At 30.1% G+C, this 12,822-nt stretch overlaps 1 protein-coding gene across 3 annotated transcripts; it reads left to right on the top strand.

Annotated features, from left to right (window-relative positions):
- The first annotated feature begins 9,992 nt into the window (after positions 1–9,992).
- Positions 9,993–12,539, top strand: LOC130676570 (uncharacterized). 3 transcript variants are annotated; one of them, XR_008991443.1, is made up of 3 exons: positions 9,993–11,664; positions 11,765–11,957; positions 12,322–12,539. XR_008991443.1 is itself a non-coding variant. In XM_057482896.1 (2 exons), exons 1-2 carry the CDS (start codon positions 10,207–10,209, stop codon positions 12,323–12,325), a joined length of 1,755 nt encoding a protein of 584 aa, XP_057338879.1. In that variant the 5' UTR covers positions 9,994–10,206; the 3' UTR covers positions 12,326–12,539. The 3 variants fall into 3 exon arrangements, 1 of the variants encoding a protein (XP_057338879.1); XR_008991444.1 differs by having other exon boundaries at positions 11,747–11,957; XM_057482896.1 differs by having other exon boundaries at positions 9,994–11,957.
- The last annotated feature ends 283 nt before the right edge of the window (positions 12,540–12,822 follow it).

Here is a 12,822-nt window from a genome sequence, read left to right as displayed (position 1 = left end):
AATTTTTTTTACACGGGCAATAAAATCCCACTAAAATCCCAACATAAAAAAATTCGCTTCATTAAATTTTTTGTTTAAATCCTCTCATTCCAGTACAATTTTTTTCGGGCTTGCCCCATCAATACCCAATGGGGTTCCAATGTATGCTTGGGGATAATTTCTAGTCGGGTAAAACATACCTTCACTGAAAAATGATAATTTTTGTCCGACGATATCTTTGGATGGAATGAAACGTTTTGAACGTTTTGGTGGCAATCGGAAGGGCTCAACAAGAATTAAAACTGATTACATTTTGAGGCGAATCGGGCAAGTGGTTTATAAGTTATACGCAAAAAACCAAAAACAAAAAAAATTTTTAATTTTTCTTTTTCGTATAAATCGTAAACTACGTAACCGATCTGGCCCGAAATCTAATCAATTTTAAGTTTTGTTGAGCCCTTTTGATTGCCACCAAGTACGTTCAAATCGGTTGATTCGTTCCAAAGATATTGTCGGACAAAAAAAGTTTACACTCACACATATACACGGACGTCCATCCGGTAATAATCAGAATAGCTTCCTAGGAGCTCAAAACCTCGACATCTGATGAAATCTCGATTTTCGAAAATCGGACCGAAATCAATAACTTCCTTTTTTTGGAAAATTTCCAATTTTCTTAGCGGGAAGTTAAAAATTAATTTTGTCAAAAAAATATTCTTAGACATGCTTTCTTATAAAGTCGGACCTCGTTATAAAACTACCATTCTGTCTTAGTGCAAGAATTTTTTTCTAATTTTCAATCATATCTGCCTTCAATTCCTTTTTTTTTATTTAACCAAATATTAACTTCATTAAAATTTTTAATTGGAATAAACTCGAGAATGTATCAATTAAATTGAAGAAATATTTGCTTGCCTTAAGTAATTAATGCTTTTAGAAATTTATTACTGAAGTGGAACAATAATTTCCTTAAAATAAGAGCTACCAATTTAATTTCAGAAAAAAATTACTTATTTCGATTATTTACGGAAACAAGAAAAGTAATTAATTTTAAAGGAAATAATTTTATCAAAAATTGAAGTTTTCAATACCGTTTTGTGACGTGTTCAAAACCAGTTACTCTACCCTAGTTCAATTTAGTATTTCATTCCTAGTACATTCATATTTTATAACATTTTGCGTCGGAATATTGAACTTACATTAACTTAACCAACTTTCATTGGACCCGAAAGAACTTAATGGATTGGAGTAGACTTTTAAGTATTTATTCGAGCATGTTTTAAGAGTATTCAGAAATATTTCCATACACCCTTTTTTGTCAATGTGATATACTGAAAGCTCTTAAGCAATTCTCAGGAGGTTTTAAAATGTGATCAAGATTATAAATATATTGAGACATATCTTTTAGATGCTGCCACATACTTTTAGATGGCACCTTGAAATACTATGCTTTACACAATTGTTAATAAAGATATCTAATTATCCATATGTATACACTGTGAAAAATTTTTGGTGTGAAAATGGTCTCGAAGGACTTCATTCAGTGTCTTAAGTGCTCTGCGAGTACTTTATTACCACCTTCGATACACATATGGTATCGATAAGATACCGGCTGTGGCTTTCTCTGCCAGGAAGTATTCCGCAAGTTATTGAGAATGACCGTTACCGTATTTATTGGATCGTTGCATTCACAACAATTCGGAAGATTGATCACAGCAAATCTGATATTGAGCTCTTCGATAAAAACCACCCTGAGCATTTAAACTCTCTAAATATGAATTAGTGATTTTTCACTAATTTCAAGTGCATATTCACTAATTGTCAATGCTACAATCGTACCACGCAGAATTAGTGACTATTCACTAAGTGAATATGTGAATATTGGAATTCACTGATTTGATAAGTGAATATGAGAATCCACTAAATTGAAAAGTGAATATGGGAATCCACTAATTTTATCGGTGAAAAAAAATATTATATTGCGAAAAAAAATATAAGACACTTGTAATTAGATCCGAAATGTGATTAATGTATTAGAATCATTACTTAGAGGAAGTATACATGATTTTGATTGATGAAAAAATCCCGGTGACTGCTGGGCTCGAACCTGCGTCCTTCCGATTCAAAGTCTTTGATGCTATCCACTGCGCTGACCTACGCATGTGATCGCGTGAGTGTGAATAGTATATTCGTTATGATACCAAACAATAACTGATGAAGAAATAAAAAATCCGTGATGTTATGATTGACGTACTCTTCATATAAATATATTATTGTTCTGTACTTCTATTTTTTTTTATTTTGAAAATTTTTTATTAAAATTTTTAAAAACAGCACCATAATTATTAATTATATTTATATCTAGTAAAATGTTTAATTATTTGCTAGTTAAAGTTACTAGTGAAATTGTGAAATTCATAAATTAAGAAGTGAATAACAGTTTCACTTGTAGAAATTATGAAAATATCGCTAGTTCAATAGTGAAAATCACTAATTTGCTAGTGAAAATTATAGTACTAAATTTATTAGTGAGAATTCACTAATTTGTTATTTAAACACACTGATTATGAAGTGAATATAGCTTCACTAACGTAATTAATGAAATTTTCACTAATTCATGTTAAGAGAGAACAAACAGAAAATAATAATAATTATGATAACGATAATAGTATTGTAATAAAATTGAGAAATTTCAAATCACTCCGATGAAAGAACAAACTCCTTATTTACTCAGTATGCAGAGTAATTTTTTGTAAAAACTCCGAAACCCGAACGGCGGAGTGAATTCGGATTGAATTAAAATCCATGATAACTCCGAATTTGCTCTTGATTGTTTACAGTGTAGTAAAAATTTTGAATTTTAATTTTTCCCGTTAAAGTTTAAATTTTAGTAATTTTTCCTGAAATTTTTGAGTAAAAATACACTAAAAATCGAGATCCTTTTTATTCTGCATATACTAGTTAGATTTTTATAAGAAATTCACCTAAAAATACAATTTCGCAATATGAATGATTTACCGTTGATGTTTTAATTTACAATTATCCTTTTAATAACTTAGCTAATTAAAGTAGTTAGAGACGTTAAAATTGTCCGATATACAATTCTTGGTGGCAAGGTAAAAATGAACTCAACAAAAAATAATAAAAAAAAAAAAAATAAAAACGTCACGCCAGCTACGCTGAACGGATTCATTTCTCGGAAAACTAGATTCATTCCTCTCCTCGAATCCACTTATCATACACTGAATAAATCCAGCGAACGCGCGATAAGCTCGTTGGGCGAGACTGTGAAAGCTGAAATTAACGGGTCTCTTTTTTCCGTTTATTCATTTTTTCTTTACTGGTAACTTGATGGACTCATTAATAATACATATAAAATAAGAGCGAGAAAACTCTGAAATAATAATAAATATGCCAACACTTTCATACCAAGTTTATAAAAATAAGCAGCTTCTATACCTTGATAATTCTAAACTTCCCAGATGGTTTACCTTAAAATTGTCGTTGAACTCATAAATTATATAAATCAGATTTACTAATTCAATCCATATTCATGTCAACATTTTGTCTTGTTATATTTTTTTGTAAAAATATATGAAAAGTAACTCTGTTATTAATATCGCTATTTAAAACTTTGTTCTGAAGTTCCAGCTTTGCATTCATCAAACTTTTAGTAACTCGTCGGGTAACTAGTCGGGTTTAATAAAATTGAAACCGACAGGAAATTTCGGTTTAGTCTTCATTAGATCCAAATCAGATTTGTCAGATTCCATATTTGCGCACATCATTAGACAATCGCATAAGCTCCGCATCACAAAAGTAACGCACGTCCAAATCTATCCCTAATTTTCAAATCTAACAGATTCGGAAACTGAATTCGCATTGGAACACTACAATCTACACGGAAAGAAAATTATGGCAGCGGTTCCCATAATTTTGTGAAATTTTTTCCTATACCATCATAGGAATTACGACCATAAATTATGGGAGCGGTTCCTATAATTATAGGAATGTTTCCCATAATTATAGGAATAGTTCCTATAATTATGGGAATGATACCCATAACACTATAGGAATGGTTCCTATAATTATAGGAACCATTCCCATAAATTATAGGAACCATTCCCATAATATTATGATAATGGTTCCTATAATAGTATGGGAACTATTCCCATAATATTATGGGAATAGTTCCCATACTATTATAGAAACCATTCCTATAATATTATGGGAATGGTTCCCATATTATCATAAAAAAATTAATTTAAAGAAGTGTGGTAATCACTTCTACAATACACAGAAATATTATTAAACATAAAAACAAAAATTCAAACATTGAAAAAAAAAATCGTATTTGGCAAAAAAACATTAAAATTTTTAACAAGAATTTTTTGTCAGCACAAAACATTCAAGAAAATTCAAATTTTGGGAAATTTCTACACTATTGTGCAAAAAAAAAATTTTATGATATTATAGGGATGGTTCCCATAACATTATGGGAATAGTTCCCATAATATTATAGGAATAGTTCCTATACCAATTTAGGAACCATTCCCATAATGGTATGGGAACTATTCTCATACTATTATGGGGATGGTTCCCATAATATATGGGAACCATTCCTATAGTAGTATAGGTACTATTCCCATACCATTATGGGAACCATTCCCATAATGCATAGGAAAACTTCCCATAATTTTCTTTCCGTGTATTCGTGAAAAATGGTTATACATAGAAATCGGAAATATATGGCTGGTACACGGAAAGAAATTTTCGTTAAAAATTACCGTTAAATTCACTGTAATCGTGGGACGTAATGCGGCACTTTTATTTATTACCATTTTCGAATTAAAAATTACGGAAAAATTTATTTTGTGGTAAACTTCATAAAATTTACCGGCAACCGAATAAAATTTACAGTAGACTACGGTAAAATTTGTTGAAAAAAAGTAAAAAATTATCTCACTTACCGACAAATGATTAGGTCGTGCCATTCGTCCCACGATTACAGTGAATTTAACGGTAATTTTTACAGAAAATTTCTTTCCGTGTAAGATCACATAGTTTTGCTAGATTACAATAAGAAGAAAGTACACCTGCTGTAAAAACATAAACTATAATAGAAAATTATATTTTATTATAGAGCATTGTATATTTTCAAAATATAATTTGTCGGTTATAAATTCCAATATAACAAAATATAATCGAGGCATATATTTGAAAGAATAGTAACTGTTATAAAAAAAAAATAATTTTCCTTATACTTTTCCAACATATCGCATTATATATTGGATAATGTACTTAAAAATATATGATATAAATATTTTTTTAATCGGCAAAATGAACATTCGATTTATCAGTTTAACTCAGGAAAGAAAATAAAGGTACAGATTAATGAAGAAAGAACAGATATCTCAGTACATATTAAGTAGATCTGACCATAGATGTTTATATGTGAGTATGCGTTTAAATCAGGGGATGCCAACTGACGACTCTGACTATAAAAAACTGAATTAAATTTTTTTAGGTTTAAAACATGATATAGGTTAGGAATAAACCTTTTAGACTTAAAATTTCATAAGTCGATAATATATAGGGAAAGGAGGGGCAAAACGGGATACTTAACGAAAACTTTAGTTTTTAGGGACATAAATATCGTAAATTGGCTTCATTTTGATTCTATTTGAAATAAATATAACGAATTTTAGACTGCCATCAGAAAAAAAATTTTTATTTTCTGCGGGCAAAATGGGATACCCCAAAAAAAAAGTAAATTTTTTTTTTTTTTTTTTTTTAAGTGAATAAAATTGATGTATTAATGTCTTTCTAAATTGATGTAAGTAATAAAATTTACGTGTTTCGGACGACGATACTCAATTTATCTGTGATTATTGTGAATAATTTTAGAGATTTATCTTTCATTAACGATGAATCAGTTATATATCGTTATCGTTATTTATTATAAATTTTAATACTTATGTTAAAAATAATGTTAGTTAGTTTTCATTCCAAAGAAATTATTTTTATAAGAGAAATAATTAAATATTGAATATTATAAAATTAACATAACTGTTAATAATGTGATATTATAGCACTAAAGTTATAAAATATTACAAAATTATGAAAGTTACGATGTAACAGTTAAAATTATGATAATTACCAATGTTACAGTTTTAGAGTTTTTATTAGTATTATTGTTGTTATTGTTCTTGAGTTAATTAAAGAAATAAATTTCTTAATTTGTGATACTTCATGAAAATAAATTTGTAGTACGATAAAATTTGTACATTTTTTTCATTTATACTTTTCGCAAAAAATATAAAAATGTTTTCTTTTAGCTTTTAATAGTGTAAAATGATACTAGATGTCATTTTTGACCATTTTCGAAAGTTTTTCAAGAAAAAAAAATTTTGACGAAATTTTGAGGGTATCCCATTTTGCCGGCCTATCCTGTTTTGCCCCCCCCCCCCCCTTCCCCTATTAGCTTATATATTAACATTATAAAATTACTTATGTGTTTATAATATATAATTTTCAATATATGGAGTTCATATAGCTTGAATATGTGCCAACATATAATATTATATATCATATTTGTATATTTTGAAAATATATAATTACATAATTAAAACGGCAAAAAAATAGTTATTTTAATATATATGACTTTTTATATAAATAATTATATTGTAATAGAAACTGTGTTAAATTATTCAGTATAATTTTAGGATATAAATTTTTTTCATGCGGGGCACACTAAGTAAAATATTTTAACACCAGGAAATTTTATTTAACACCGGTAAAAAATATTTACACCGGCACCGGCGTTATTTTAACACCGCTTTCGTTATTGAAATTTAACACCGCATTTCTTAACACCTACACCGCTTGGGCTTACCCCGGCCATTTTTTACAGTGTAAACGGAAAAACTTTAAAATCAAAATAAAAGTACTCAGAAGTAAAATCAAAGGCTAAAGTTTTTAAGAATTGTTCGTTTCGATATACTCATCAATGTTTGGCTGTGGGAGAGAAAAAAAAATGTTCGTTCAAAACAAATGACCCAGGTATGCATATAATATTCAATGTTAATTTTATAGTTATAATATTTGAGTATTCAAAAATGTTAATTATTCAGGTTATATATTTTTCGTTCTTCATTATTTTAATATAGATTATTGCTGAACAATCACCGCTATACTAGTGAGTCTCTTATCCTGCCCATTGAAGCAGTCAAGCGTATCAGGGCAACGCCTACATCGGCAAGGTTATGAATTACCGAGTACAACGTTCCACCGGAATAAGACGTGTTCTAGAAAACTAACAGACGATTTATGTGCATTTTTATTTTTTTCACTATTAATCTATATCGGCAGTAATAATCGCCGACCAGATTCCAATGGACGTATACGCATATGAATTAATACTAAAAATAATAATGCAAATAAACATAAAAATATCTCAGACACGGCACAACTTTTAAATGCGAAAAGTATAATTTTTAAGAATGATGAAATTGCGAGTTGTTCTAACGTGTTAAGCGTTGGTGAAAGTACTTCTACCAACCATGACAAGAGTAATGATACCGATACCACTTCGATGCGACAAGTGTCTAGAAACACACCTAAGTGCCGGCAGTTTTATCCTCGTTGCTTAGACCATCATTACGAAAATTAGATTTGTTTAATTTAAATGATCAACTTTTTTTTTAATTAGAGTAATATTTTATTTTAAATTCATTATTTTAATGATCCCGAGGTAAAAAAATAACTTGAGTCTGACTGCTATAATTTTTTAACTTCCAGCTAAGAAAATTGTGAATTTTCAAAAATTCGGGAAGTTATTGGTTTCGGTCCGATTTACGAAAATCGAATTTCCATCAGATGTCGACGTTTCGAGGTCCTAGGAAGCTATTCTGACTAATTTCACGATGATGTCCGAGTGTATGTATGTGTGTACTTACGTACGTACGTACGTATGTGTGTATGTAAATATTCATAACTCTTGAACGGATGAACCGATTTTGATCGTTGAGGTGTCATTCGACGCGGCTTGTTAATGTCTTGAAGCCGTGAAAAATTTGAACTCAATCGGTAGGGTGCGTTCAGAGATATTTCAAAAATAAAATTTTTTCGAAAATGTTTTATTTGGATAACTTTTAATTTGCTCAATGGATTGATTCCAAAATCTAATCAGCTCTAAAACTCTATAAGCCGCGTCGAATGCCACCTCAACCATCAAAATCGGTTCATTCGTTCAAGAGAAACCGTTGACGAAAGAATTCAAAAAAAATTTTTTCCGTGGTTTTTTTGAAATTTCTCAAAAACGGCTAAATAAATCAATTTCAAAATTTGATCAGCTTCAGAACTTTATAAAACGCGTCGATTGCCACCTTATCCATCTCAATCGGTTAATTTGTTCGCGAGATATCGTGGGAGAAGGAAATGCTAAAAAATGGTTTTTTACAAAACAATGGCATACAAAAGTATTTGCGAGCTCGAAGAGCTCGAAAATGTATTCACAATAATGTTGTAAAATTTGAGTCAACTGTCAAATCCAAGATACTGTGACTTTAATTTGAATTAGTTGACGTACATCGATACTAAGTAAGACAACTTAAGTCTTAGCAATTGGTCAAAAGCAAGTCAAACCTAAATGTATATTCACCCGTATAAAAAAAAATGTTCGAAAAATATACGAAAAATGTTTGAAGCTCGAACATTGAAACATGACACAATTTCGTATATTTTTCGAACATTCAATGATTTGATTTTTTTCGATTAGAAAATTTCCATAAGAAACTTCTTGTGTTTTTGTTTTTTCGAACTTTTAGTCTTTAAAATTTTCAGAATTTACCGATAAGTGGAGTAAGAGTTAAGTTTTTTTTCAACCCGGGATCATATAATTTCCTTAAATATAAAAAACACGAAAATAAATAACAAATTTGATCAAGAGTTATTAAAAAAAAAAAATAACTAATTACTATAAATCCGATATGTTTGCACATTTTTACCCCTACGCATGACATTTGGGGCAAAATGGACAAGCCCAAAATTTCGAAAAAGTGATTTTTTCATATTTTTATCGTCAAATTAAAAAAAAATTATTATAATTCCACATTTCTAGCCCTACGCATAACACCTAGGGCAAAATGAACCAGCCGAAACTTCCGAAAAAATTATTTTTTCATATTGTTCGGCCGTTTCTCTATGTAAGAGGCAAATTTGGTCACTAAAAATTTATAAAAATTAAATTTTTTTTTTTAGTTGACAAATTTTTGAAATAAAGTAAAATTATAGAATTGATTTTTTTTTTTTTAAATAACAATTAGTAATTAAGGTAATCGAGAGTGAACGATTTCTTACGCTTTAAAAAATTTTTTTCGAGTAATATAAAACCAAAAATAGTTGTCAAGAGAAAGAAATACATTCTCAATGATGAAAACAATTTAAAAAAAAAAAAAAAGAAAAAAAAATTTTTTTTATCACTTTTTGAAGGGGGGCCGCTCTGCCCCACAAAAAAAAAAAATTTTTTCAGAATTTGGGCAAAATGTCCATAAATTTGTTCGGAATAGGACAAAAGTAAAGTGATCTTATGGTTGAAAGCCACAAAAAATAATAATTGGCTTAGGGGGGCCGCTCTGCCCCACCCTTCCCTACAATAAACCGAAAACCAAAAATTAATAATAGTCCAGATTTTTTAATTTTTACGAGTTAAATCGACAATCAGCTTTTTTTAAAATTAATTTCTAGTACCATTGATGATAATAATGAATATCATCGTGTTTATAATTTAAGGGGTTAGGGGTAGTCAGAATTTTCAAAAAATCGATTTTTTTTTTTTTGCATTTTCTTAAAGTATAATATTTTAAAAATATTGTGTGAAAATTTGAAGTGAATCCGACAAATTCTTTTCGAGTTATTTAACAATGACCAAAGGACGCTCGGGTGCTACGTGGCATTCGAGAGCAGGTAGCTAGAAACAGCTGCAAGCAACCGACCTTTCGGGTTTCATTGTCATGAATATCTCCCCATTTTAATGTATTTATAATTATATATATATATATATATATATATATATATATATATATATCCTTCTACATATATTCACAATTTGTAGGTAGTACAAGAACTGAAAAATAATTTTTGGTTGCCAGTATACCTGTAGTCGTTGCACTGATCAGTCGATAGTTTTGTGATAAATTATTTCTCAAGTGAATTAAATTATTAACCATGGGACGTGATTCTAGAAAGGTTTCAAGAGAACTTCGGAGTTCTGAAAAAATTCATAAGTCGCGTTCAGTCAAAAGAAAGAATGTTTTTAATCCGAAAACAGCCGAACGTGATGAAAGTATTCAGAGTACATCTTCTAAAAAATTAAAACAAAACACTGAAGATGATGTACCTGAAGACAGCAGTACTGAATTTCGAATAATAAATTTTATTCAGGTATTCACTGCAATTTCTGCTCTTATAAAATGTAAAAAATGTGATGGAAATGTAGTGTTTCAAACAGCAAGTACACGTGGGCTGGGATTCAAAATTGTAGTTGCATGTAATAACTGTGGAAATGAATATATTCCTTCCTGTTCTTTCGTTGGGCATTCTTATGAAATAAACAGACGTTTCATTTTTGTAATGAGAATACTAGGAATAGGATACGAAGGATTGTGCAAGTTTTGCGGCCTGATGGACATGCCGTCTTTTTTAGATAAATCTACGCATACAATTTTACTGAAACAGATTTTGAATTGTAGTAAAGCCGTCGCAGAAACCTTCATGACGAAAGCTGTGAATGAAGAAAAGCAAGCAATGCCAACAACTGAAAATGAAGATATAAATCATCTAACTGTATCGGGAGATGGAACCTGGCAAAAACGGGGATATACATCGTCATTTGGAGTTTCTTCTATAATTGGCTATTTTACTGGAAAGATTCTTGACATAAACATTAAAAGTGCATATTGTAAGCTATGTGAGTATTGGAAAAAAAAAACAAATACTGTTGAGTTCGAGGAATGGTATCAATCGCATGAAGATGTGTGTTCTGCTAATCATCAAGGGTCTTCTGGGAAAATGGAGGTGGATGCGATGGTCGAAATGTTTTCGTATTCTGAAACTAAATATGGAGTTAAGTATGCCAACTATATTGGTGATGGTGACTCCAAGACCTATTCAGGAATTATAAAATCAGATCCTTACGAAAATACAACTGTAAATAAAAAGGAATGTATAGGGCATGTCCAAAAGCGGATGGGGAGTCGATTACGTACGCTGAAGAGTAAACAAAAAGGTCTTGGTGGTCGAGGTAAGCTCACAGGAAAATTAATAGACAAACTAACTGTGTACTATGGTTTAGCAATACGCCGGCATTGTGATTCTATTGAAAATATGAAATCTGCTATAATGGCAACCTTTTATCACTACGGCTCGAGTGATGAAAAACCGAATCATGATATGTGTCCAAAAGGCGAAGAATCTTGGTGCTCTTACCAGCGCGCTGAAGCAAGAGGAGAGCTTGATACCTTTTCTCACGATTATTCTCCTTTACCTTCTGATGTTTTAAAAGCTATCAAGCCTATATACGAAGATCTTAGTAATGAAAATTTACTTTCAAGATGTGTAGGTGGATTCAATCAGAATAATAATGAAAGCTTTAACCAACTAGTATGGAAAATATGCCCAAAAACGGTAAATACTAGTTTTACCATCGTACAAATAGCTGCATACGTTGCTATGTGTATATTTAATGAGGGTATAAATTCATTATTAGTCTTGATGAATACACTAGGACTTAATTGTGGGCCTAATTCTCATCGGTATGCAGAAAGAATGGATGCTGCACGTATCAAAGTAGCAGATAAGCGCGCTAATGATAACACCCGAGAAGGTCGATTGCAACGTAGGCACCAGCAAATCGATATTTTGGAAGCTGCTATGTCGGCTGAAGAGCTATTATATGGTCCAGGAATAGATGACTCAGTGTAAGTTATTAAATAATTCTTATAATTCGACATAAATCCATAGCAAAACTTTAAATGCGTTTTTCTCAAAACTATGTTTTCTGAACTGGTGATCACTGTAACTTAAAAACTGCTCGGTAGATTTCAATAAAATTTATTGTACTTTTGAAATACATTAAAAACTCGTGCCTGATCGAAGGATTTTTTTTTTTTTTCAAAATTTCGATTTTTTTTTAACAATAAACTGTCGGTTTTTTTCTCGAAAATTTGAAAAAAATTTCCTGAGGCCGCCATTTTGTTAATTTCGAAAAAAAAAAAAAAAGCTTCGATCAGGCACAAGATTATCTATTAATAAAACTAATTTTTCTTGTCCGATTGATTTTAGATGAATCTCCAAGGACTTATGATGATCACCGCAAAGGACTTCGGGAGGAACGGGCTCTACAAAAACAGCGATAACTTTTTGAATTATTAATTTTTTTTTTTGAAATTTTCGTGAAGTCAAATCGAAACGTGTTCTAATAAAGCTATGTTTTTATTTTTGTCAAATAAAGTAATTAACTACAAAAAAAAAATTATTGAAAATCATCATTTTTTCATACCCCTGAGTACCCCTAACCCCTTAAACGCACTATTTTAATTAAATTAATAATTAAGCAGTGCACTTGATTACTCTACCTCCACTTAAAACGTTTAATTATTTGAATCATGTTTAAATAGTGAAAACTAATTTAAATTAATTATTGTATGTAATACGCTTGTTAATTCGTTTAATAAATAATAATTAAATTGAATTTCCAAATACAACAGAAATTCGATAATTGAAATTTGGAAATCGTAATATTTTTAGATCTTTTCTCAAGTCATATTTATTTGATATTGAACA

This window comes from Microplitis mediator, chromosome 10 (genome assembly GCF_029852145.1).
Source record: "Microplitis mediator isolate UGA2020A chromosome 10, iyMicMedi2.1, whole genome shotgun sequence".
In the NCBI taxonomy this organism is placed as follows: domain Eukaryota; kingdom Metazoa; phylum Arthropoda; class Insecta; order Hymenoptera; family Braconidae; genus Microplitis; species Microplitis mediator.
This window is presented reverse-complemented; position numbering and strand designations above follow the sequence as displayed.

What these genes read in the sequence shown, in the direction of transcription:
- LOC130676570 (XM_057482896.1), top strand. Translation starts at nt 10,207, where the DNA reads ATGGGACGTGATTCTAGAAAGGTTTCAAGAGAACTTCGGAGTTCTGAA.